Raw genomic sequence first — 27,749 nt, forward strand, 5'->3', positions numbered from 1 at the left:
AGAATGGGTTAGTCCTTGCAATAGCCCAGTAAGTTTTCTGTGACTTAGAAGGCTGGGATTCTGAGTTCCTGCTTTCTTAAGAGTGGTGGAAATTTATCTACTACTCAGAATTTGTCGTTAAGTTGCTTTTGAGCTGTTCTGCAGAAGAGGGAATAATTTCTTTATTGCATCAAAGAGTCTGAAATATTTTTGCTGATTTCAGTGGCTTTTGGTCAGACATGTGACATGCTATGAAAATAGCAGGGAGGGTCTGTTTTTGACCCTCAAAGCAGATAGGCAGCCATAACGTATCTTTTCAGATTTTCCAAGTGGTTTGCCACTAAGAAATGGAGTAAATCATTGCTATAAAATTATTAGTAAAATACCTTTGAATGCTCAACATGTTCAGAAACAGTTTTCAGGGGGTCATCCTAAGTCTTTCGAAGTTGCTCTTTATTGGTCTATAAATACGGCCTCTCATAGGACAATTTTTACAAGTGGAAATGTGTTCCTACTTGTATTCAGGCAGCTCAAGGAAGAGAAAGGAGGATTGTGAACAGGTATGCGTTATTCCAAAGTACCCTTGAAAGCATAGCAAGACTTGAATAAAAACAAATTTGCTACCATGATTTAGTATTCCAGAGATGCCTAGAGTAAAAGGTATAAAATTTGATTGAAATAACTGTTTTTCCAAAGAATTAGTGATTTAGGTTCTAAAATGCTTGGCATGTTTTTATGTGCTTTCTGGGGTTCCTTTTGCAGAGGTGGATAACTATGATTGATATCACTCTGGAGAGCGTTTACCCTAGGGCAAAGGCAGGTTTTTTTATTCTCAGTTTCTTATGGTAGTGACCAGAGTCCGGGTATGGTCTAGGCTGTGTTGTATTATTACACAGAACAGTGAATAATCCCTGTCTGAAAGAAATGTTAACCTAAAAAGACAACATGAGGAGATGGTTATAGAGAGAAGTAATGATAAAAGAAAATAACAATTTCAGTTATTTTTTTGTTCTTTTTGAGATAAGGTATCTTCTGAGGGAAACTAAGTGGGTTGATGCAGGAAAGGAGCTGGCTAATCCTGCACAGGGGGGTAAAGGATGATGGAATGAAGCTGATGTGAAAAAAATTGGCAAGGAGAGGAGAAAGGTGGCTCTGAACTGGGGTCCACTTTTCTGTTCTTTGGGAAGCATAGGGAGTTTTTACATGTATGTGTTTACGTGTATTGTATACACCTGTGTGCTCAGTAGCAGGCATCCGTCCTTGTGTGCTTTACTAGTGCTTTCTCAGGAAGTGTATCTGTCTGAATATTTAGCAACATTCTTAGCATTGTACTAGAATGGGAAAAGTGTGAAAGTCAGTATTGGAGAAACATCCTTTTTTTGAATGTGGTTTCCCTTAGCAACCAGTGCCTCCTTAGTGCTTCCAGTGTTGTGGGCACAGGTGACATACTGTCCCAATGGCAGCAATGGCAAAGCTCCAGCATGGTCAGTGGTGGAATATCACATGGTTTGAGGGACAATCCTGAGTTGGTGTAAGCAATGGGATGTTTTATGGCAATGGTTTTGACAGAAAGATTATAAAGACAGCTCAGTTTTTCTGTATGTTATGGAGTTCAGCTTTGGTTTCTGAGATCCCCAAATTAAGGTTGTCTTCAGAGACACGTTATTTTTTGGACAAGGTTCAGCATTCAGAGATAGATTTGGAATGTAAGGGTTCCTGTTTTCAGTATCTCGGAAGTGTCAGAGTCTATCCTCAGAATTTTGACTAACCACCTCCTTATTTGTTGATGAAGGGAAAAGAACAGGTAAGTTGGGAACCTTCTTGAGTTTCAAAACCTCAAAGCACACAAGGGCCTATTCTCTTTGCAGTAAGCATCTTTGCTGAAGTGTTCAGGAAAAACTGAGGACATGAAACACTGGATTACTTTTTTTCTGTGGGTTGGAGTTATTTTTTCACTTAGGCAGGAAAGTTGATTATCGTTACTAATGCTACCTCTAATGTTTCATGTTAAGGAAATGTTTGAGCAGTAAGCATTTTTCCCACAGCAGTGAAACAATATACCTTTCCCTGCCAAAGATCATACTGACATATATCCTCCTCATTCCTGTAGCTGGAACGTGAAGCTTGAAATTTTTCCAGTAGCTCAGCTGCCAATTTACCATCATTGTTGATTATCAGGAGTCATTTGAGTGAGGTGTCTGATGTATAGCAGAGCATGCTTGATCTATTAGCTGTTTCTTGGGGTCTTGTACTGGTCTGAGGAAGGCTGCATTTCATAACTGATTGTAGTTTGCTGAAAGACGGCTCCTGTAGTTATAATGAAGTTGTAGAGCACTGATGAGTTGCTGTGGGTGTGAGATGAGGGGACAGAGTTTGCTGCCATCCACACTATAAACCAAATACCTAATTCAGTTCTTTGGCACTCAGTGGAAGTTCAGCTATTAAATTCAGTGGGAAGAAGCCTGTGCTCAGTGCTGTTTTTACTTAATATTCAGCTCCGTGTCCCCAACATGTTACATTATCTGATGAGAAAGATACTATGAGATTGTACAAGTTACTTGCATATGGTATAATTCCCAGTTAAGTAGAAAGAAAAAGAAAACAAAGACCATAAGGATAAGGAAGCTCTTAATTCCATTCAAAAGAAATCAGATTCTTTTCATATGAAGGTACCTCTAGTAGTATATCACTGTAGAGTTTATCAGTGAGATAGCAACGTGTCGTGTCAAGATAATGCACAAGATGCTGTAAATGCTCTGAATGATGACTTGAATTGATTTCTAAAACCAAAATTTTATCACTAGTGAGATTATTTTTTTTCCTGTGACAGCTAAGCACTTAGCATCATGCTTTGCATCCATGCCTTGTTTCAGCTGCGGAGCTAGTAAGCTAAGCTATAAACCTAGAAAGGATTAAAATTGGTCTTAGTGTTTTATGATCTTTCCATTTTGATTTAGTGATGCTTGTTTAATTTTGAGTTTTTTTCAGTTCTGCATTGTTAGGATTACATATGCCATATGAGAATTTGTTTAAAGATCATTTTTATGGGAAGTAAAATAAAAACTGGAAAACTTTCCGTTATTCTAAGGCTTTATAACAGCTTGTGTATACAAAGTCTAAATTTGGAGCCAGATTTGACTTGTCCTTTAAAACAATAGTAGCCTCAGAACACTGCTAATGAATGCTGAAGGATTTGCCAGTACTCGAACAAGTTGGAGGGTATTTGGATTGTTTGCCACGCTTAGCCTTTGCACAGATTTTTGGGCTAGAATATATGGGTCTGCATTGGACTTGCCTAAATAGCTGATCATCTAGTACTAGGTGTGTAACAGCTACCCTTATTCTTTGTAGTTGTCCATACTTCTTTAACATTTTCATAATCTATTAATCATTTAACCCTGTATAAACCATTTATAAATGTACCCTGTATAAAAAAAAAAAAAAGTGTGATCATTCAGTTTTTTTCTCAAGTTTAATATTAAAGGCAAGTCCAAGGTCAGGATAGGCACCAGGAGGCTTTAGGGAACCAGTGTAGTTTATATTTTGGCCGGTCAGCTGAGGAGCCACGTGGAACTAAAATTAGTAAAGTGTGTGCAGTGAAGAAAGTTCACACGATGTAATATGCTGTGGGCAGTATTAGCGTTGATTTACGAAATCTGTTAATGATGTGGTCTGTCTAGACCTTTGGAACATTCCTTAGCTCCTTATTTAATGTAAGAGGAATCATTTCTGAAATTAGCATATAAATTGTCCAGAGTCAGCAGCCCTTTAAAACAGTGTTCTAGCCTTGTGTCATGGCACAATAACTGTTCAAAGTAACCCCCATACCCAAAATTTCCCAGGAGGGCATATTTTAATGAAGAAGCTCTTGACTTTAGATTGCATGCTGAAAAAGTGCACAAACACTGGGAACATTTATTAAGTTTAAAATGGGGAAATGGTCAGGATTTGATTTGGGTAAGTTGTATTTATTTAGTCATGTTAATAAGGGAAGTGTATTATGATAAGGAAACATCTGGCAAAGTCTATTCATGCAGAAGGTTTACGTATATGTAATTGAAACTGGAGGCTTTTCTGACTTTGACATAAGGGTTTTTTCCTTGGTCTTTCACATAACTTGTTTACAAGCTATACTGTGTGGTGTGGTCGTGCCAGGGCTCAGCCCAATTGAGACTCATGTGAGAACAAGCCTCCTCCTGGGACTGAACACCAGGTTGCTGCAGAAAGGAGGTGTGAGGAACCTGTTGGAGGCACATCCTCCTCCCTGGATGTTGTTCTTTTGTAGGCTCTTTTGAAGTTCTGTTCTTACTTCTTCCCACTTCAGTTGCCAATTGTAACACACAGTGTCCTGTTCCTAGGTTATCATTTTCAAGGGAAGGTAATATATTGTGAAGCCAGGTTGAATGGGGCTTGGAGCAACCTGGTCTAGTGGATGGTGTCTCTGCCTGGGGCAGGGGGTTGGAACTGGAAGAGCTTCCATCCCAAACCAGTCTGTGAACTTATGATAACATGCATTCAGCTTGTGAATGTGTGCAGGAATTGGAAACTTGATTTTTAGACACAACAGATGTGTATGCAGAGACAGAAATGACAATATGGTGTGGTAGGTTTCTTTGGCATTTGAGATGACCACACTCAGCAGTGAAGCCAATAAAATCTTTGTACTCCAGAATCATGTGTTCTGAACATGCTATGAGCTTTGCAGAAAAACTATGCCAGGAATGTTGCTAGAGACTTTGATATGTTGATTTGGTACTTAGTTTTTATCTCCCTTGCTCCAAAACCTGTGTGCTTTAATCACAATGGAATTAATTGCCCAGGTCACAGAGAAAAAGAAATGGAAAATAATGTAATTACAGAAACTCCTAAAACAACATTTTTATATGTTACTGAATAAAAATGTTAAGTTTGGGTATTTCCTTACCTCCCAAGGGTTAAGTACTGAATTTTGACTAAAAATGTCTTATTAGAATGCTTTTTCCATTACAGAGAGGTTTGACTTGCTCCTAGGAAAGCCTCCAAGATGCTGGATCTTAATTTTTGTTGTGGTCTCAGTGTCCATCCATCTGTCACCCTCGTGCTCTGAGGAAAGCATTTGTTTTAGAGGAGAGGGGAAGAGAACTTTTTTTTTTCCCCTAAGAAATAGTGAAGAACTGTGCAAGAAGAAAAACCAAACAACAAAACCGAAACAAATCCACGTCCCTCAAAATGAAATCAGTTGCTTACCTGATGGCTAGAGTAGGGCTTGGGAAGAGTCAGTTTGTAAACGCTCTAGCCTGTCTTCTGTTCACGTAACTGAAATCATATACATGGGCAGCCCCAGTTACTTGATTGCCGTGTCATGGTTAAGCCTGTTTGAATTCTAGTATGAAGATCTCAAAGTTTGGATTTTTTTTTTTCCTTTTTTCACCTTTTTTTTAAAAGATTAACACGGATGGCTAAACATAGTGATGGATGCAGAACTACGTGCAGAGAGCAGGGTTTGCATTCCATGCTAGTGCCCTGCCTGGCACAGGGAGGCCTTGGCTGGTGTCTGTGGGATGCAAAACAAAAATCAGGGTAACAATGTGACAGGCAAACAGCATGGCTTGAAGTAGAACACCAGAGTCCAGGATTTGAGTTGTACATTCCAGCTGGGGTGAAATGGGTACACAAGGCCTTCCTGGTGGAGTAAGTGATAGCAGTTATTTTGTGATGGTGAGCCTAGCAATAAAAGACTTGAATTTAGTTCACAGGCCTTACAGAGTGCCTGTTCCCAAGATAACTGCTCCAAAGTGTCAGAATGTCCCAAGTGAATCAGTGCAGGCTGTTGCTCTTGCAAACATGAGGCGGGTTGTAGTGCTGTGGGACTGGAACAGATTTGGAGAGGTGCTATGCGAAGGCTCAGCACACTTCCCGCTGCACCTCTGCCAAGTTGGGGATGATTGTTGTGACTTTGACAAATACCGCTGTGGGACCAGACGTGGGCTTATTTCACGAAGTTTGTGGCCTAAGGCAGACCCATTCCTGTGACATGAAAACATGCTGCATTCATGACAACAGTGGGTGGTGTCTGTGGGGCACAGGGCTCTATTTTTACAGTTTGCATGTTGTAAGAGCCACATTTTTTTGAGTAGTGGGCAAATGGCTTTGATTCTTCTTACCTGTGCTCCTCTCTGATATCTTGTGGTAAACAATATATGGTTTTTTTTATGTTTTCCTTTTAACGTATTTCTGCTTCAGTTGCACTTTAAATGTTTGAAGGGTTTCCCCCCTTCTCCCTTATTACTCAATTTCATTGGAATTATGGTGCCTATCAAAAAGCATTTCTGCAAGGTGACCTGGCAATAATAATTTCCTTTCATCTATACCAAACATTTGTAGATCATTAAAATGTCACAAATATAAAAGTCTTATTCACAAAGAAATGGCTTTATATGACCACAGTAAAATATGAGATTTCATTATATACAAAAAGGCTACATTTTATATTCTTGGTTCACAGAGCAATCCTCCAACACATGTGGAATGCATGGCAGGATGTAAGACCCTCTAAGGGCTATATGCAGATATGTGAAAGGGAAGGGAGGGGGGGAGGAGGGAAAAAAAAAAAAGGCAGTTGTGGGTCTGAGGAAACGACCCCATTCAGTAACAAATGGAGCATGTGCTCTGGGTCTCCAGGAGGATTTGTGCTGGGATCTTGCTCTCCATGTGCGTGCATTCCTGGGAATCAGACAGGTGTTAAAGTGAAATGGTGCCCAGAGGACGCAGCACCCTCCTATGCTATCAGCAGCCTAACCACATGACAGATCCGAAAGCAGCCAAGCACAACTGCTGAGGGGTTTGCCAAGGGGTTAGATGCCAAGTGCTCAGAGTATCCTTGCCAGCTTGGCACCTTTAGGCCATGTGGCTGCTGCTGGCATGGAGTTGTTATTGTAATGTGTTGGGGAGAACGGAACCAGAAACTGTCTTAATAGTTCCTTGTGAATGAAGATCTCTTATTGTTGTGAGTATAAAATATTAATTACCTAACAAATGCATGTGAGAGGCTGTGCGTGGCTTTGGCATTTGTCCAGACTTGCAGTGGTGAAATCAGAGGATTGCTTCCTGGCAGTTGAATTTATTTATGTCCTATCCCCCCCCGCCTGCCCTCAGCATCACACTGGAAATAAGAGGGGAACTATTTGGAAGCAATTAATGTCTGGGGAAGGATGTTCGTTGGCTTCTAGGATTTGGACCAGTCCCTGAGCTGGTGCCTTAGGAGTGGATTTAACCAATGCTGTAATCTTTCGGCACCTGTTGCAGTTTTTGGCAGTGGCATGGAACAGCTTTGATTGCACTGTAGCTAGAGTAGTGAGCATATGTTTAATGCCCATCCCAGAAAGAACAACCTATTGCCCTTAATGCCTTCCCTATTGTTTTTCTTCCACTTTCTCTTCTCTTATTCATCCAGCTGCTGTTAGTAGTTATCACTGCATGCAGACAGGCACCCAACAATGTCTTCAAAGCAAATAAATCAAGGGTAAAGCAAGAGAACAGGGACTGGGAGCGTTCTGTGTTATCAGATTCCAGATCCTTTTTGCATTTGATTTTGAGTTGGTTTTTGGCCCTGAATCTTTTAGAAGTGTGACAAAGAAAGGACTCTAGGCAGAATGAAACATTTGCTAGTGTCTGAGATATAATCAGAAGAGTCATATTTGGGTTTATAAATATGTTAATCAAAATAACTAAGTATGTATATTCAAGGAGAGGGTTCAGTGGACCCAACAAAGTCTCTGCCTACATGCCTCTGTGTTGATGGTACATCTGTAAGTGGCTGCAGTCCAGCAAAGCTCTTAAGTGCATGCTTAACTCTGAGCACAGCTTGGCTACAGCAATGTTGCTGACTTTGGCATGTGAGCTTTTATGTGTTTGGGGCATTAACATGCCTAGTGTGAAGCACATGGTTGTGTACCCTTTTGGATAACTCTTTCTTGTGTCCTACAGGCCTGGAGCCAGGGTTATGAGTCCAATTTCCACCTTCAGTTTCCTGCTCCTGTAGGAGGTATTGAAGACATTAGGGCCATGTGTTGCCTACAGCTCTGAGGTTTTTAGCCTTCATTTGGAGATCACTGAAACACAGAGGTACAAACCCCTCTTTGCTATATTATGAAACTGACTGAAAACCCGTTATATTATGAAGCTGACTGATGCTGTGTGTACTTTACCTTTCCTGGTGCCTTAGAAACAGTCCAAGGATGCCCAGGGATCTCTTGAACACAGTCTAAAATCTCCTAAACAAAGTGTGGTTTTTGTGTTTCTGAAGGTGTCTCTCTGTAAGCCACCAGAGCAGTTCATTAGGCTCTGATGGACAGACCCATTCTTAGAGATTGGATTAGTAGGTTTACATAATGAGATTGTCCATAAAGGCCCCTACTGTTTTAAATAACTATTTTAAATACATTAGCAGTACAATCTGTGTTTGCTGAAAATGACTCCAAGTAACCCATGCAGAATTGTGGCAAAGGCAGAAAGCATAGTGGAAAAACTGGCATCTTCATATATCCCCACTGCTTCATCACAGTGTGTGTCTTCATAGTGCCTGACAGCCTGAGAGTTAGGTATGTTAAACTGATCATTTTGTTTGCTGGCTTGTATAGTCAGTCTTGAGAGCTGGAGTGGTTAGATTTGAAGAGAAAGTTCTCTGGTTCTTCCAATGGTTCTTGAATTACAACTCAGTTTTGTCATCTAGAAAATCACTAGAAGATCTTAGGCTTCCTATCTACCTACAGATTTCAAGCAAGATGAGCATCAGTAAAGGCAGCTCAGCAGATAAAGCTCTCAAATGATAAATAAGGAGAATTTAATCAAGTATAATCTAATTGTAACACCTCAGCTCTCACTAAGTGCCTCTGTCAACATACCTGGCTTAGGAAAGGAAAAAGAAACATTCCATCAGTTACAAACAACTGTACTTATAAGTAAAGTCCAAGCAAGCAAACTGGTGTGTGCAGTTCAGAGTCCACCTGGATATTTCTTGGACTACCATCTGCATCAGAAAGTTGCTGGACAAATAACTCTGATTCTCTCCAGTAACTTCTTGGTATGCCTGAGGTGGGATTCCAAAAGAGGAATAGCTGACAAGCTGTGTTTTGTTTTTATGTTCTTCAAAGACTGTTTGTATTACAGGGATCATAGTCCATCTCTAGCCTTTGGTACCTGGAGTCATTTATTTTAAGCAAGTTAATTTCTTGGAAATTGTAAGAAATCCAGACGGGGGGAAAAATATCTTGTTGTGAGAAAGTTCTTACCTGGTGCACCAAAATGTTTGAAAATGGCTTTCTAAATATTCTAAAGAAGTCCACTTATGGGCTAAGACCCAAACTTCCTGGTGGGAATGGGGGAGGAAAAGACAGCAAATGCAAGTTTGAGAAACTAAAATATCTTTGTCCAGCTTTTTGCCCCTGGAGGAGGAAGTGAGGAATTTAGAAAGCAGCACATGTGACAGATGCTGCTCAAGATGCTTGATACATTACTTAAAGATGCTCTGTAACCATGATGTTCTGTGTGATAGAAGAATGTGAATGGAATGGAAGACGAACAGTCCAGATTTACTGTAACCACATCTGTAGCCTCATCACTCTCACATGATGTAAAGAGGTCAACAAATTCCTGTCAGTTCCTGGGGTATTCCTAAATGTATTTCTACAGCACAAAGCAACATCAGGTTAGAGAGCCCTCAGGTTACCTCCAAGTGAGTTGGCATTTCTGTAGTAGATTACCACGCAGGGATACTAGTTTCAGTGCCAGAAGTGGTAGAGATTTGTTACTGCCATTCATAGTTGATTAGCTCAGGTGTCATACCAAGCAAACATGGCTGTATTGCTTCTGGTTCTGTAGCTAAGTTAATTGAGGCTGGCTTGGGGATCTTTGCCCCAGTGTGCAGCACAGACATACCCAGGAATGCACTCCTATTGTTGACTGAATACTGTATTTTCTTATAAATGTGGCAGGAGTATAATTGCAGAGTGGAAAAAGAAGGCCAATATACATTCACTTCACTTTAGAAACTAAATTAAACCTTTGACTTAACTCAATTCTATACCAGCTCCCTGCAGGCATTTCTACAGGCTTCATTAGAGCCAACCTAGGGGCCATGGAAAAGGTCTTACGAAAGACTAGCCAGGAAGCCAGTCACAGTCCCAGATCCTGCTGCTACAGAATACAATCTGCCTCTTGGCACCTTGGCCTTGCAGCTGCCAGGCACTCTCCTTATGTGGTCACTGGTGTTGGCTCTGGGGCTGGAGCAGATAGACGAGGAGGACTGAGAGGGAACACATTCATCACTGCCAGCAGTGAGTGGAGGCAGTGCCAAGTCACTATGTAACTAGGCACTTGTGCCAATTTGCTCAGTAATTGGATTGCTATTTGAAAAATTAAAGTGGTGTCTAGAAAATTCTAACCTTTGCCTTTATGAAGTTTGCAGCTGAGAGGCTGAGCAGGAAGAAAGGAGGGGATCAAATGTAGGTGTTTAAGGAGAGCAAATGTAGGAGGTAATTTGATTGCTTTCCAAAGTGTTACACCAGCCTCAGAAGCAGCCTCTCTGTACCAGAGACAAAGAGCAAGGCACAGTGCAGTGGAAAGCTGCAATGTTACGGACAAACTGTAACCCAGTGCTTACTAAGGAAAATCACTGTGGACTTGTCAGCTGAAAACCATTTGTATAAAGAAAACATGTAATTAGAGGGAAAGGCTTGATATACTTGCTGTATTTTTTTTCAAGACAAAAACCTCTTAATTGGGCATTATCTTTTCAGTTTTTTTCTGAGCCTGCAAATTAGTTGCTTCTGTCTGTTTTATACATTGCTCTCAAATACCTGTACTGAACAAATCTGATATGCTAATATTAAGCATAAATGATCTTGAATTACCCAGCTACAGAGAGAATTTCTGATTCAGAACTATGCCCCTGCCACAAGCCATTTCTGCTTCCCCTGAAGTCAAATTCAGACCTTGCTTTGACTTCGGTATAAGCCTAATGACATCCAAAAATACAGTTACCTAAACAGTCCTTCAGGCATTTCATTATTACTTGCAGTTGAGCTTACTGACCACCCTTATTCAGCTGAAAACTTTGATCATATGGATATGGTGGATTATAAATTGTTCATAACATCATATTTGTAGTTTAAAGTACAGTGTGGTTGCTAGTAGGTGTATAAAAGTAGTGCCTGTGTTCTTCATCACTGTGAGCGGAAACTCAAGCTGGAAGCTCTGTATTTAAAATAATAAAAAGTAAAAATCTATGGCCTCATAACCGAGGAGGAACTATTTGGAACCTCTGTGAAACGTCTGATTATTTCTCATGGGCTCAGGCCTGGTAGAATGAGGTTAACACATGTCAAAGCAGAGGCAAAGGAAATTTGGGGTTGCATTTCTGCCCCTAGATGGAGTACTCTGCACACTGGTTTTTTATTTTATTTTATTATTTTTTATATTTTGGGAGAATGAAGCTGTGTTAGAAGCCTTGAAATGCCTCTTGTTCTGAATTCCCTTTACAGTGTATCAAGTGCTGCCTATTGGGACTAGACTAACTGGGTCCCAGAGACCATTTAGAAGAGAAAAATCAAATTAGGGATTGTTTGTATAATTGATCGGGCACTGTAAAGGCCACTGCACTTTCTGAGCGTCTCCTGTTTGCCAGTTACTAGTAGATCTATACGTAAAAAAGTGAAAGCCTGTGCTTTACAAAGTGTCACTAATTACTATGAAACATCTGATATTTGCAGATTGCAGGGCTGAATGTTTCTGTGATTTTCATGGTATTCCCTCCTCCTGGTATCCTGTGAGTACCATGGTAACCTTAACCTCTTGTAAAACATTTTAATAGTGACCACTGTAATATAGAGGTTGTGTGCAAACAGCATGCACCATTGCTTCAGAGGTGTCTGCAACACTTTGTTTTTGTCACAATCAGAGTAAAATGTTGCCAGATTTCCAGAACTGCATCCTAAACTTGCCCAACAGGGAGCTGAGAGTCAGTTCTCCTGTTCTCCAGCTCCTGTCTTTGATCACCTCTGGAGTTTCACTGATACATTCCTACCCAGCACTCACAAGTTTAGTGAACCATGGCTCCAGAGAGCAGAGAGTTGCTTGGGGAAAGCATTTGGCTACAGATGCTGTTTGTGGGGTGGGTGTCTGATTAGAAGCCAGCTTTTGGAAAACCTAGATTGTTTTGTGTGAGTGAGAATTCAGCTGTAGGCTCTTAGCTCAGGTATGCTCACATGTGGGCTTTTGGGTTAGCCTGCTCTAACAGGAGGGACCAGCTGTAGTGTTTGCTCCTGGACTGGGAGCTGAATTCCTGCAGAAGCCAGGATTTTGGTTTGGACCTTTTTAGATATGATGTAAATGTCAGCAGCTTCCTAACAACTGTTCTTGAAACTCAGAGCAGAATGTTGGAGCAGACTTAGGGAATTGCACAAGGTATCCCTTCTCAGAACCGAAAGAAAAAACACAACAAAACCTAACCCATCTAGCTAGAGTCCTGAGAAATGCTTTCCAGCTCTCAAAGAAAGAAAGGGTCTTAATTCAGATTTGCCGGAATCATCTAATTAGTCTCTTTAATGCCATGCACCTTATAGTCTGTGCCACCGGATTTGTCCTATAAATGAGACGATGGGCTAATTCATCTTGGCAGCAGTAAACAGACCTTGTGATTGTCCTCCTTACAAACACCGGCCTGCTTTTAGGGAAATGCTTTGCCCGAGCCTGTGTTCCTGCTCCCTCCCCCACAAGCTCCCCCTTCCCCTTTTCTGAGTGCTGCCTGTGCTTCTTGCCCTCCTCCTTCCCCACCAACCAACCCAACCCACCCCGTCTCACACACAGTGACATACCTCACACATTTGCCACTGCTAACAACAACCTGTCAACTCTTTCTTTGCACCGTGCTAGGCGCCCTTTGTTTCTGCAGCCCAGCAAGCCTTGCAGCTGTTGTCCGAGGCCTGCTCCGACAGCCTGTGATCAGTCAGCTGCAAAATCCTCCCTGAACAACTCGGTATTCACAGCTCTAATCGGGCCAGCGGACTGTTTCCTCCTCTCTCGCAGTAAATCTTTATCACTTGCCCTCTGCTTGTCTGTTAGTGGCGCCAGCTCTTTGGGCTGCTCTATCCCTTTCCCATACTCTGTGGGGCTGTGTGCTCTGAATGATAACTCCAGCCTTGTTTAGCCTTGCTGCTTTCCTCAGTACTGCAATCCATGTGTTGAGAAGGGCCAAATTCCTGCTCCCTCTCCACCTTTTAAGTCGTATGTACATCAAGTTTGTATCTCTGCAAAGGTGAAGAACTCAAAGGCTCCCTCCCTTTGCCTATTTCTTACTTTAACCAAACAAGTTAATTCGGTGATTTTCTTTGTTTCCCCCCCAGCAGGCTGTTGTGCTTCTGTTAAAGAGCTGTTTTTGGGAGGAAGATGAGGGTGAGCTGCCCAGCCTGGGGAAGCTGGTGATGGCAAGGGAAGCCCTGGGGAGACTGGCACAAGCCTTAATTTGATCTCATTCCCAGGGCTATTAACCTTCTTCCTAATGGTCTCCCTCACTGATGGAAACACATTTCCCTCCATCCTTTCCCTGACTTGATGCCATCTCAGTCTTTTAAAAGATTTACATCAAAGATGTTGAGTTGTGAAACAGATTTTTAGGAAAAAAAGGATCCAAGTTGTCTTTTTTAATATCCCAGCTGAGTTGAAGAGAGTCCATGGAGATTTTAGGGGTGAGCTTTCCATCAGTGTGGAGCTGCTGAAGATTTATACTTGTGGAGCTGAAAGCACAACTCAGTCTGTGCCTGTTGCTGCTTATGATAAAGCATGAAAACTCCTCCTGCCTCCATGGCAAAACATTGTGGGGTTTATTTCCTCGTGTGCTGTGTTTGGGCCTGGGGCTGGAGACAAGCATGTAATTAAACCTCAGCTGAACAGCACATTTTGTAAAGAGACTCAACTAGCTTTTAAGCACAGTTTGCTGTAGATTAGCTTAACAAATTATTCAGGTTTGTGGGGGTTATTACAGTTTATAAGGAACCTGGGAAGGTCTTGTCTGACCACCGGCCTGAGGACCAAACAAGTAATGGGTTTTGCTCTTTTCTCTGAAGCTGAGTCCATCATTGGCACTGAAAACCCTATTCCTCTCTCTGCATCAGCTTCCCTCACTGTTAAGTCTTTGTATCAGCTGTTCCATGTGTGAGTGTGTACATCTGCATGCAGGGGTAAAGATCAACCAAGTACAGAAATATTCCTTTAGAGTAACACATGAACTAGCTTTGAGAATATCTTGTTGCTGTTAGTTTCATAAGGCAACTGTGAAATAGATGCTGCTTGGAAAATCTGGGTTTATTTCTATTCAGACTTTCTACCTCTCAGTTCCTCATCCGTACAGTATTTGGTCAGTGAAAGGTAAGCTGGTGTACATTGGATTCTTACAGTTTTGGCACTGGTGGTCAGGTTGAGCCTGTAGAGGGATGCACAAAGTAAAAGCAAATGACAATCACAGTCAGAAGGACTTTTGACAAGAACATGTAGGGACAGGACAAGAGGAAATGGGTTTAAACTGACAGCGGGAAGACTGAGATGAGCCATTAGGAGTCCTCTTCTGCACATCAGATCATCATAGAATCCCAGACTGGTTTGTGTTGGAAGGGACCTTAAGGCTCATCCATTTCCAACCTCCTGCCACAGGCAGGGACACCTTCCACTAGAACAGGTTACTCTAAGTCCTGTCCAAGTCTTAGCTATCACATGAGCCTTGAAGGGGTTTAATTTGCCTGCAGCTTTGATGGCTCTGTCCTCATGAGGGAATCCTGGTTGTGTTCCCTGACAACTACCACCTGGTAGCATAATGGCAGAGTTCAGGCAATTTTGTGTTTTTATGTCTAATAGTGAGCTATTGGATGGTTATTTTGTGGTGTGGTTGTCTTCTGTATCATAAAACAGTGGTGCTTCACCATGCTCGGGGATAGTGGGATGGGTAATCTATCTGGTGTCCTGTGCAGAAAAAGCAGTCGATTTTTAAGTATTTCTCAAGAACCTGATGTCCTTTAAAGACATCCGAATTGTACTCTTTATTCTTTTTGAAAACTCATGTTAGCTACAGTTTATACTTAACCTGATACTGTGGGAGGAAATATTTTGGCTTTGAATTACAAAGGAAGATTCTAACGGTGTGAATTGAAAGTGAATAGAACAAAGAGCAGACTTTCTCAAAATTACTACTTTTTTCTTTCAAAATTACTAATTTTTTTCCTTAAAACAACTAAAACCACTGCACAATATTTGGAGTGTCTTTATGGAGAGGTAAACAAGTCCAGCTGGACTTCCCTTAGTACTTTGCCACTGTCCACCTGTCCTGGTTCTCCCACTCACCTGCTGATATTTGTGCCTTGAAGTGAGGCTTTATTTTGGAAGCTGCACATGGTGCTTACTGTGGTATGGTTATAATTCTGTGTTGCTTGGAGTAATGTTAAAAAAATGCCCTAGAGAGGCAAGTTCAGTCGTTCTTCATTTTTGCTCAGACCTGCAATGAAGACTGTATTTCTTTTCGATTTCCTTCTGGAAGAGGACTTGTTCATGGCTGTGGGTTGAACTGTTTGAGGAGAATTTGAGAACAGCTTCTCTCTTCCCTGTTGTGAATTGAAAGTAGACTTGACTTAGATCTCCTTATGCATCTGGATGCATATATTGGAGTGGTATATTTTATTGTTCTGCTTTTTTATTTTCAAGGAGCAGTGTCAACTTTTTTCCTAGCTCCTCCCACATCTGTCTTCTCAGAAAATGTCAGATCCCAGCATCTTTCTACTTGACTTTTTTCCCCCTGAGTTACTGATAATATGTTTACACATAAATTCCATTTTAAAATAGCCTTTTAGTCTAGGAGTTTCCTTGTCTGATTTGCATCAGACTTTCCAGAAAAATTCTACCTTGGCATAATGTTTGCACCTGTGAAAGTTCAAGAAAATCAGTTTAGCTATTGCTAAATGAGGAAGGGATGCTGCCAAAATTGAGTTTATGATGAAAAGCTAGTTAAAGTGTGACTAAATTAATTTATTTATAATTATTCAGTAATATTAGTGTTTAATAAGTCTCAGAAAGAAAAAAATATGACTAAATAGATTTTATATTGCTTCTAAAAATGGATTTTTATTTCTTCTTTGGCTGCTTAGGAAGTAATGCTTCCTTCTAACCCATCGTGTTCAATGTTGTGAGCCACTTCTTGTGTACAAATTTCCTGTGCATCTTGAATAAGACCATGTAAAAGATGAACAAAGACTGAGGGGAAAAACTATAAATGGATCCATGTGACTGCCTCTTCTCCAGATTTCCCCCCACTCCTCACTTAAGAAGTTTAGAGGGAATGCAGGGCCATGCAGTGTTTGTCAAAGCTGATGGAATATCTTTCTCCCTTGGGGTATTTCTTTAATCAATGTTTCTTTATCCCATTAGGTCATCTCCTCTTTATTTATTTAATTATTTGTCTGAAGAAAAGCCTTGTTCTGTATGTTTTCATGGATCCTGACTTCTATTCTTAGAATTATGGGCTGATCACTTCCTCTCTTTTCCTCAAATATTCTGTCGTTTTATCTGTTTTAAGTGCCAGAGCACAAAGATAATCCCAGCTTAGTTCTCTCATTTTCCGCAGCAGTTCCCTCCTTCCCTCCCCTCCCTGCAATGAAAAAAATGAAAGGTCTCATGGTCTTACAGATTTTCTTTATGCTTATTTTGGCCTATTTGCAACCCAAATACATCATCACGCTAGAAGACCGCTCTCTAAGGCTCTTGGATCAATTAAAGGTAGCCCTATTCATTGCCAGGACAAACCTTTGCCTATTAACTCTTTCAAAGGGCATTTGTCATCGCAAATAGCTGTGAATGCCGTCTGGGTTTGTCAGTTAAAAAAAGGTATTGTTTTAAGGCTGCTGAATATCTTAAGTAGTTGTAATCAGAGGGTAGCTTGTGTGTGTGAAGTGATACAGTTACCTTTCACCTACTTGCTTTATTTTCTGTGGTTTTTAAAAGAAGAAACCCCAAAACATCCAATGCAATCCAAACATCCTGGTTTTAGGGTACAAAAGGGAATGCACTTGCTGATCAAACTATAATTTGTGACATGGTTTTGGCAAGCCAAAGATTTCATGTGGTAACCCAGAACATGGTCAGCCAAGAGCAAGGAAGTGGAGCAGTGCTGCTCATTGCCAGTGAACATCCTCCTTTCTTCCCTCACAAATCCAGTGTCTATAGCCTGGAAATGCAGAAATCTATCCCAATTCTCCAAGCACTTGCATGTGTGCTTATGTTGAGTGCATGAATCTTCCATTAATACAAGTTTATACAGCACTGTGTGGCACATCAAGGTAGAACAGGGTAATGTCTTTTAGACCATTTAAACATGTTTTTAGTTCATTTGCCTGTACTGCCATCTCCAGTGATTTGAAGCTATTTATGGATGTATACCAAAGCTCTGGCAAATTGACTTAGGTGGAAAAATGTCTTTTCTGCTGTTCTGTGGATCAAAGCATTTCTTTCAGTAGTTAGTAACATTAATCTGTTTCCTGTTTAAAGGGACTTTTAAAAATTAGAGCGAACACTTTTCCTTGGGCTTCATGGAAAATTTTGTTTGTGCTTGTTGTTTTATTTTCCTGAGAAAACAACACAATTTATATTTCCCCCTAAAATATTTCACTCAAATCCAGTGGTTATTTATGTGCCTGTAATGGAGAGAACCCTTCCAGTCACATGCCTTGATGGTGCAGCATCATTTGACCCTCACTCTCTGATGAGGATGCATTTCCAGAGAAGGTGATTTGAGGGGTATGTGCTTTTCTTTCCATTTGTGCAATTATCTTCTTACAGTGAGGCAAAAAAAATCTTACACTAAGTCACATTGGTAGAAGTGTGTACTTTTGTGCTTGAGTAAGACAGTAAATACAGTGATGAGGTACCTTTGACAAGGGCATGTAGTGACAGGACAAGGAGGGGAATGGCTTTAACCTGACAGAGGGGAGATGGACATGAGATCTTAGGCAGAAGTTCTTCCCTGTGATGGTGGTGAGGCGCTGGCCCAGGGTGCCCAGGGAAGCTTCCCTGGCAGTGTTCAGGGCCAGGTTGGACAGAGCTTGGAGCAACCTGGTCTAGTGGAAGGCGTCCCTGCCCATGGCAGGGGGTTGGAACTGGGTGAGTTTTAAGGAGCCTTCCAACCCAAACCATTCTATGATTATGATGTATGATAGTAAATAATTTTTAGGTCGTTTCAGTATGAGAAAAGGAGGGGACACAAATGGTGCATCAAGAGGAGTCCCCCTTCTCTGGGACAAAAATGTCTTTGGAAAATACCTGACAAACTAACCATGATATCAAATTGTTTTTGCAGTTTGGTCATAAGGAAAGCAGGGCAGTGCCATGTCTGGAAACCACCAGATAAATTAATCCTAAACACACATGCTCAACTTGTGGTTTGCTTGATGAATTTTATTACAGGAAGTCCATGCATGCACATGCATGGATTTGCAAGGTAAGATGGCAGAGGCATGGACATGCAAACGGTTTTCAGTCTCTTCCAGTGAATAAGAATACTAGACAATACGTGGCTTGAAGTTTAGAATATGTTCATGCCTTACCTGTTTGGGTCATTTTTTTGTGGGGGTTTTTTGTTGTTTTGTTTTGTTTTTTTCAGAATGGGCCTAGATTCTGCATGAAGTACTTGTTGCGAATACTTTAACTTTTTTTTTTTTTTTTTTTTCGATAGAACCATAGAATCACAGAATGGTTTGGGTTGGAAGGGACCTTCAAAGCTCATCTAGTTCAACCATCAAATAGTTATTTTTTAATTTTTACAAAACTGCTCCAAAAAGCCCAGTTCTGTCTTCAATTTCCTGTATAGATAAAAAGCTCATTGCCATTTCTATTTTGTCAATAAGAAGAACCAGTCTGATAAAGATTAAAATCCCAATTCAAGGAAAAGCAAAAACTGAAGTCCATATTTCAGTGTTGTGATTTTGGCACAAACCATTCTGAAATGTTTCTCTGAGATGCTGTCAGTGGCCAAAATAGAGCATGGATTTGAGTTGCAGACAGTACCTTCTCAATAGTATTTCTCACTGCACTGTGTGGACATTTTTTTCTCTTGATTCTTAATAAAAAAGTGATGCTCAGGCAAGAGAGAGATTTATTTTCATAGTTGGTGATTTAATTCAATGGCTTATATACTGTGGTATCCAAGCTCATTTTGTTGTGGCGATAAATACAGTTCTAATCTTTTTTCTTCAGCTTTGTGGATTTTCACACAATTGTGTAGTGTCTTTTCTTCAGTTAGGTGCCTTGGAAATAAATTTGGAGATAGAAATACGCACATTTCTTGTGTAGCTCTGATGTGCATATGTATCTCTATATAATGGTATTGTGTGTCTCACACTATATAACATTTTTAGGTGTCTGTACAAGTAGGAGATTTATGAAGTGTGACTCATTTTTCCTTCTCCACACTGTTCCAGTGGAAGAACTCAGCCTGCGATGAGAAAAACTAGTACACGTTATTAAGAATTCTGATAAAGTAGGCTGAATAAATTTGTTTTCTTTGTGAGCCTTAATCCTGTGTTGTATTGGCTTCTTGGACATGGCTAATTTATTTGGAATTCCATTCTGTTCCCGACAGCATTCCTGATTAGCAGTTTGATCACCCGGAGCAAAGTTACATACCAGCTTTCAACTCTTGTAATCTAGCAGTGTAATTTTTTCAAATGGACTCTTTTCTTCCCTTGTTTGCCTCAGCTCCCCTTCTTTTTGTGTGCAAAGAGACTTGAAAAATAACAGGAGGACCTGTTAGGAGAATGAAAAACGTGTTCAAAACACAATATAGTTTGCTGAATGCCTGACTCTGCTCTGGCCACAAAGCCTCTGATGCAAAGTTCAGACTGGAATATGGAAACTTCCAAAATCAGAGCTAGTCAGACCAGCCTGTGCTTATTGTAAATCTGGTGTTGGGTGGCTATCAAAAAGGAGACTTAAGAAAGCAAATGAGTAAGGAGACAAAGCCAAAGCATAAAGCCTAAGCCATGCAATCCCACACCATTTTTTTTTTGGTTTTTAGTATGATAATAGTGGGTCTGATAATTCGTTATTATTCGCATGGTTTTAAATAAGGTTGGGTTTTTTTTCTAGTTATACTTAATAAGGACCTTGCTGAATGCAGACTTACTTTTTGATCATCTATCTTCATAGTTTCCAAAAACCTGTTAATTTCCAAGTAGACCTTTATAAGAAATATTTCAAATATACCTTTAAAGAAATGTAATTGCATTTTAAAAGAGAAAAACGAAGCTGGGAGCTATGTCGGTGCAGCATGTGAAATGTTATCCTTGATAAGTGATAGAAAGTAAACAGGTTGGGGTTTTTTTGAGTTTTGTGGGTGGTGTGATACCATCCTCGAGTTCTTTCCGTGGTCTGTATTTTGTCAGAGCACATTTTGCCTATGACATATAGCTAAAACTTTACCCTTGAACTTGTATTTAATAGTTAAGTTTATCACATGCTGGACCTTGCATGGAAATGGTGGTTGTGTCACTGTTCGTTTCTGTCAATAGTGGCTTAAGCTGTCAAATCAAATGACAACTAGAAACACCAAATTTAACTGTAGACCAGAGACAGGTTTTGATCTGATCTCTTCTTAGTAGAGCATGGAAGGAGCATTGTCCAAGTGGAGCTTGAGGAGATGCAGCATGTAGCAGCCCCCTTCTGTGAGGGCTTAATCTGCCAAAGACAAAAACCCCAAAACCCGCTGATGAAAGGAGAGCACTGAGAAAGGATGGTTTAGGGCTAGATCCATTATGTCTGATTGCATTCAGTGAGAATTCCTTAATTTCCCCAGCAAAATCGAGAGGTTCTCTCCAACCAAAAAGTTACGCAGCTGAGTGTGAAGACTTAGCAACTTGTGTTGGTCTCTGGCGGCTAAAGAGAGAAATGGATATAATAATTGCCTGATAATAAGCTATTCTGAATTTGGAAACATAAATTCTAAATATTTATGCTGTTTTTTCCTGTGAGTGGCTAAATAGTTTTGTATTTTTCTGTTTGTTCACCATTAGGTGGAGTTTTTTTGGATATTAATGCACTTCTTAATTAATCAGTGTGATTAAATATAATGGCATGCAGGTGGTCTGTTCTGCTACTTGTAGATCATGTTCTGATCTCACTCCTAGTAAGAAATTCCCATCAATGAAAAGGAAGCAAGATCCTCCTGCTGAGCACTGCAGCAGCGTATGGAGGTGACAACAGAGTAACAGTGAAAGTCTCATCAAGTCTTGTTTAAAATACAGATGTCCTCAGGTAATCACTTTTAAGACTGATAAGGTTTTGATCCATTTCCTCCTAGTACTCTTCTCACTTTTATTATTGTTTCTTCTAGGATCTGTGCCTTTAAATCTTACTTTTGACTGTCAGGCCTTCAAGGATGAGCTATAGTTTTACAAATGCTTCTGGTTTTATGGACACTAAAGTAATTCTTAAGAGAAGAAATATGTAATAGATGAAGTATCTTATTTCTGTTCTTGTTTTTTCTTGATCATGGCAGTGGGCATCTGGAACTGACTGTAGTGGGAGGAGTATGTTTGCTGGGGATTTTCCAGTAGAAAACCAGTGGGGCAGGTGTTTGCTTTCCTTTGCTTCAATGCAACATTGAATGATCTTGATATGTGCATATTAACACAAGTTATTTCAAACAGCAATTGACTTTGTCAGATTTTGTCCTCTAAAGGTAGGAATACGTTGATTTGGCCCCTTTGAAGTGGCATTTTGTTTTCAATGTGACTTAGAATTGCTTGCTCAGGAGCTTTCACGTATGTAAACTGTAGCAAGGTGCCTTTTTGACTCTGATAACTATAGGAGGCACGTGATTCTGAGAGATAAGTGCTGGTCTTGGGTTTTGCTCTTCTTAGCAGTGAACTGAGAACTTCGTTAGCCATTCCAACACCTGCAACTCTTTGTGTTTTTCTTTTGTAGATATCCTGACTTCTGAATGTGGGGTAAAAACAGTAAGTCAAATAGCCTATTTTTTATAATAATGCTTTGGGATATACTTCAACAGATGATAAGAGTGGGTGTTTTGTGATTGTTGTTTTCTGCTTTGTTGCTTGTAACTTCACTTGATAATTTGAAGATTTTAGGAATGGAGTGATATTTTAGGAGATAGACTGCTTTATAGTTGGAACTGGAAAATTAGATGTGAAATCTGTTGCCTTACATTTTAAAGGTCAGCAAGAATTCATAATATCTTCTTTTTTTACCCTTCATTGGGCATTGATTACCAGGGCAATTAATTATGTGATAATTTAAAAGCAAAATATGAAATCTGTCTCAGACATAGTTTCAAATTAAAGGATTTTAATAAACATTTATAGCAGAAGTAATAGTGTTGGTTACACGATGAAAACATACATTAGTAATAAAATATCACCCATCAGGGATACTGTTCTATCGTGCCATTGTTCTCTAGAGGTATGATTAGTTGCAAAACGATAGTAGCAAAATAAACTCTGAACAGAGAGGATGCTTTTATGTGTGAGACCGCATTCATTCTTCAAAAGGGCAAATCATAAAAAGCAAAGCCAGGTCTTAGGAACATCTACTGTGTGAAAAAGTAGATTTTGGGAAATCCAAATAATAATTATCAGCATCTAGGCTTTCATAGTGCTCTTCCTCACTCACTGTCAAGCTACTTCACAAAAAAGGGAAGAACAGCTCTCCATATTAAGCTGCATTTTTTAAACTCTAGCCACCCAGCCTTTTTATCTGGCATGCAGATTCGTCTTACTTATGCTGTGCCATTCATTTTCTGTGGGAGGAAATCTGTCCTCAGAAGTGAAATTTAAGCAGGAAAGCACTCTCCTTCCATCTTCAGCAACTGAAATGCAGTATTCCTTTGTGTGAATAAATGGAGTACCTACGAAGAGTGCCAAGTTGACAGCCGTGGCATGTGGAGCCATAAACCTGCTATTGAGCAGGCAGCCTGTGGAAGCTTACCCGGCTTTGTCAGCCTGTCCCAGGCAAAACCAAGCACCAGGTGTGAGGGTTGTGTGGTTTCTGTTCTGGCTTTGACACCTCTTGGGCAATGCTGGAGGTGACATAGCTGAGAACCACTTGTGAACCATGGAGGAGGCACCTGTTCACTTGGCACTGGAGTGAACCCGCAATTCGTACTTCATGTGCCCTTAGATAACCACCGGGCTTCTCTCTGCCAGCAGATTTAGCTGGAGCTGATGGCCAAGACATAAGATGTGCCGAGTTACCTGACAGTCCCATTGGACTGTCATTGGCAGTTGTTGTGACAGGGGAGGTTTAGATTGGATATTAGGAACAATTTCTTCACAGAGAGGGTGTTCAGGCATTGGAACAGGCACCCAGGGCAGTGGAGGAGTCACTGTCCCTGGAGGTGTTGACACACCAATGTAGACGAGGCCCTCAGTGGTGTGGTTTAGTGGTGGACTTGGCAGTCCTGGGGTAAAGGTTGGACTTGATGATCTTAAAGGTCTTTTCCAACCTGTCTGATTCTATAATATTGAAAATGGTAAAATCCTGTTGGTGGTTGTCAGTGATGCTGCTTGAGAGTGGACAGCAGGACAGCACCAGGGTAAAGGAAGATTATTGTCACAAAAGATGCACTGTCAGGTATAGCAATCACATCCATCCAGAGGAGACAGACACACAGGTGTGTGCTTTCTGAAAAAAAGGCAGATCTCATTGCCTCAACCAAGAAATTACAGCTACAGAATAAGCCAGTTGCCCAAGTGAGTATATACAGTAGAACCCCTGGCTGTGGGCTCACAGTGGTTGTAGTGTAGCAGATAAAGCCACCAAACAATTTGTCAAACTGGTTTTCCTTCTTAAATCCCTCTCAGATGAAGTGAAAATTTCCTTTCTTCTGATCTGTGTGGATATAAGTTTCTTAAAAAAGCAGGTTAGAGAAACAGCTGTCAGGAATGGCGTAGTTGATCTTGCTTCAGGGCAAGCTGGCAGACCTTTGGGTCCCTTTCATCCTTTTTCCTATAACTGGAGGTGGCCCTAGTAACATCTCTGTGTAAATGTTTGTTCTCTCCTGCCCGCTGCATTTTTTCAGCGACATCTTAGCTAGTTGAAAGCAGTAGTCCCTTTAAACTCAGCATCTTTTGAAGTCTGTAGGTATAAAAAGACACTCATTGTTCAGTGCACCTCCACAAAGATTCCTTCTTAATCCTGATTGTGTGTACTCATCCCTTGGTTGAGCCTTCCCGTGCAGAAGAATTTGAGTTCATTCGCGTTCTTTCATAAATGCATGTAGGGTCATACATCACTCTTTCTTTTTGAGCAATCTGATCAGTTGTGACACTTTCCAACTCCATTAAAAAAAATCCCCATAGTAGTTAAGAGCACCCATTAGTGTGAACAAACCCCTGAAACTCCTCACAGTATTTGCTTTGCCATGCCATTTAACTGTTTACAATGCCTGGAGTTCTGCTTCTGATACACAGTCATAAAAAGGAACAGACTGCTAATCTTTATGTATATAAATTTATTTGTGTTGCCCTTGTAGAACATGTTGTAATCTCGTGAAGTTACCCAATCAGGACAAATTTGACCAGCAAATGGTACTGTAAGAGAATACTAACACTCGATATTTAGGTATGACATTTTGGTTCAAGGCAGAGTTCTGACAACTGGGGAAGCAGTCCTGACACTGTGCTATTGCTTGTACCTTGTCCAAGTCATTTCACTTAGTGCTCATCTTCACATTTTTGTCTTCACAACTCTGCTTGCCCAGGTCCAGTTCATGAAGTCCAGGCAAGGTTCAAACATCTATACAAGTTCCTTGGTTTTTCCTTAACTGGTTCCTAGAGATTGAACTTATTCTAATAGGGACTTGGCCTCAGCAAGCATCTCCAAGTGTTCCTGTACCTATTCCCTGATTTTAAAGGAAAAAGAATGTAAAATTCACAGAGCTGTATCTCTGAAAGAGGCTTTAAGTTCTTTTTAGATGGAAAGTGTGGTTTCTGTGGAAAGGAGCTTGCTAGTTGAGTATGTTCAAAAAGTGTTCAAAAAGATCTTAGCAGTTCTGATAATTACTCATTTCATCATCTATATTTAAAGTGAACTACACTGTGTTCTTTCCTATAATGTCTACTTCAAATAATGCTGCTTTACCCTTGGAGAGCCAAATGAGGAAATAGAACAGAATCTCACAGGAGTTTCTTTCCCTTTTATTTCATATAGCTGAGAGACTTGCTGTAACAAAAGCCTTTCTTTCTATCAAACCTGTTTAACATATTCAACCAAACAAACTATCTCCTGAAGAAAGCAGGAGCATTTTTTTTTGTGTGTGCCTTGCTCCAGCAGTGGCTCTTGAGGACATTTCTGCATTTATCAATGTACTAAATGAGCGATTTTGGACAGCTTCTATGTTCTGATTTGTTTTGTTGTGCCTTTTTTTTTCATCTCCCCCCTCCCTCCCTTCTTCCCCTTTTAATTTGTCTAGGGAAAAAAAACCCAGCTCCTCCAGTGTTGTTTCCTGCAAAGACCATTCTTCAGAGCTCGTTGGACAGCGCAGCGCTCTTGAAGTGATAGCTAATTGGTGAAAGAAAGGCCCTGATTGTCTTGAGGGAGCTGGAAAGTGCTGCGTGTGCTGCTGAAAGGGACTAGGGAGAAGGTGCCTGGTTTCGCCAAGCAGCTGCTGCTGGAGATGTTTGGAGATTACATCAGCACTGGAAAAAAGGGGCAAAAAAAAAAAAAAGAAGAGAGAAGTCCAACCTCACAGAGACTGAGTTTATGGAGGGTTTTTTCCCCTTCCAAAGGTCTTCTGACAATACTGTCATTGTCAATATAAGAGTTGTTAATTCTTTATGAATAGCACATGGGGCCTCTTGACTAAATAGTACGTTACATGTCCCAAATCTGTCAGCTGGACTCTTCTCTCACATGCCAGTGAGATCACTTTGGTTGGAATTCTACAGGAATTGCTGGGCTGGCCGCACAGAACTGAATACTGCATTTATATAATTAGACCTCCCAGATTTTTTTTTTATTTTGCATTACCTCATTATTCTAGCTTAAATATGGAATCAGCCCTTTTGATGATTTTACTGGTTGTCATTATATTAATACGGTTCATTTTGTGGTCCTGTCTTAGTGCTTATATAGATTATAAACTGTCCCGAAGGTTTCCTGACACAAGAAAAGGGGACTAAGAAACTTCAAAAGGCTTGTTGGGATTTCAATTGACAATAGGGGGAACTGGATAAGGTAAATAGAGCTACAGCAGATTTTACCTTGGGATCTGATGAGAGAGAAATGAGCTGTTGAGGCTGTAACAAGTGAAAATTCTTCAGAAAGCCTCCTGCTGACAGAGGGGAGAAAAATGACAACTGATTGAGTTTGATAGGAAGTTATTTGACTCAGGCATGAATTTGTTGTTGTGAGCAGACTTGTGGACTTGTGCCAAGTAAATGCTCTGGACGAGCTGGAAGGAATCCTATTACTGGGCAGTCCAAGACTGCCAGTGGCCTGGTCTTGATCTGTGGCACGTGATGGCATGCTGCCTGCTGGACTGACTGCAGCTGCACAGCCTGCCTGGATATAACAACTGACAGCTTCTGAAGGAAGCTGAAGATCACTGGCCAAACTCAGTACCCAAGTGCCACTGCGTGGACTTACAGGAGTGGGTTTTTACCTGACTGGCTGGTTCATTAAAATTCTTTGTGGTTCCTCCTGGTCAGTTGAACTGACTCTGACCTGCTGAACATTCATGTTTCTTAGCAGGCATTATATCTGAATGCCAGAAGGAGCTGGATACCACTGGAATAGTCTCTTTCATGTAAAACTTATCTGTGCCACAGAGATTGTCTGACTCTAGCTGTGCTTCAGTAGCAAGGAGGGCACATGACAGCATGGCACGCAGTGAGTTTTGACTCAAAAGTCTTGCAAGGTACCTTCATTTCTAGCCTTTAATAAGGAGCTAAGACACCAAAGGACTTGGCTGCTTTCCCAAGGCCATAATGACTTGAGATATTTTGGTTAGCTTGTCTTGCAAAATGAAAGTTCCAAGTGAACTGTCTGCTTTCAAATAGATGTTATGGGAAGATTTTTGGATGCTTGTCTTAGTATATATACAGCTGAATTTAACATCTGCTTTTAAGAACTGTATTTTTCTACAGTAAAAGTAGGAAATCTGTATTGCCTTGCATGAGAGATGCAGTGTCCTTGTCCCAGTCACCTTTAAAACATATTAAAAAAAAAAAAATAGAGTCCTTTTTGGATGGGTAATTTTGTGTGTCATCTGAAAGTGAAGGTTGCTACTTCAGAACCTGGCTTCTGTATTTCTTGGTAGCTCATATGATGACATCAGAGTTTAGCTTGGGTAACAGCCTATGTTTCTGGCCCATTCGTGACTCACATTCCCACAGGCTTGTCTTGTTAGTAACTGTTAATCAGCCCTTATCATTTTGTCTTTTGAAGCCTCCTTAAAATTCAGCCCTGACGACTGTTATGTGTTTAGGCTGTGGAACAAGGTAAATGTCAGGTCAATTGATTTCAGCCTCAGATTTCATTTATGGGGATGACCAGTCTACAAACCAGCCTGTAATTCCTGAAGATGCATGTCATTGACCTGAAATCGAGACAAATGACAATAAATTAAATGTAGATGTAACTAACCTGCTTGTCTGTTTCCGTGGTTCTTAATTTTACTGATGATGCTGTCCTTTTTTTTTTTTTTTTTGTTTCCCAGCATCAGCAGACCACAAAAAAAAAGTGAA

General features: G+C 40.6%; 2 protein-coding genes across 5 annotated transcripts in view; both read left to right on the forward strand.

Annotated features, from left to right (window-relative positions):
• The window catches only part of TPCN2 (two pore segment channel 2), a 67,717-nt gene extending 42,082 nt beyond the window's left edge, over window positions 1–25,635 (forward strand). The window contains exons 27-30 of one of the 4 annotated variants that reach the window (XR_010613576.1): window positions 7,945–8,082; window positions 21,171–21,297; window positions 21,970–22,001; window positions 25,475–25,546. Coding sequence is in view for 1 of the 4 variants with exons in the window: in XM_065683436.1 (XP_065539508.1) it covers window positions 25,475–25,560 (86 nt within the window). In the remaining 3 variants the exon portion in view is untranslated. Of the gene's footprint in view, window positions 1–7,944; window positions 8,083–21,170; window positions 21,298–21,969; window positions 22,002–25,474 lie in introns of all 4 variants that reach the window. The other 3 variants (XR_010613577.1, XR_010613578.1, XM_065683436.1) reach the window with 3 other exon arrangements.
• Window positions 25,636–26,051: 416 nt separating this feature from the next.
• Window positions 26,052–27,728, forward strand: SMIM38 (small integral membrane protein 38). The gene has a single exon (XM_065683443.1). It carries the CDS (start codon window positions 26,052–26,054, stop codon window positions 26,181–26,183), a length of 132 nt encoding a protein of 43 aa, XP_065539515.1. The 3' UTR covers window positions 26,184–27,728.
• Window positions 27,729–27,749: the final 21 nt, after the last annotated feature.

Source organism: Lathamus discolor, chromosome 6, assembly GCF_037157495.1.
Source record: "Lathamus discolor isolate bLatDis1 chromosome 6, bLatDis1.hap1, whole genome shotgun sequence".
Classification (NCBI taxonomy): domain Eukaryota; kingdom Metazoa; phylum Chordata; class Aves; order Psittaciformes; family Psittacidae; genus Lathamus; species Lathamus discolor.

Excerpts from the sequence above, each read along its gene's own strand:
- SMIM38 (XM_065683443.1), top strand. The coding sequence starts at position 26,052 with ATGGAATCAGCCCTTTTGATGATTTTACTGGTTGTCATTATATTAATA.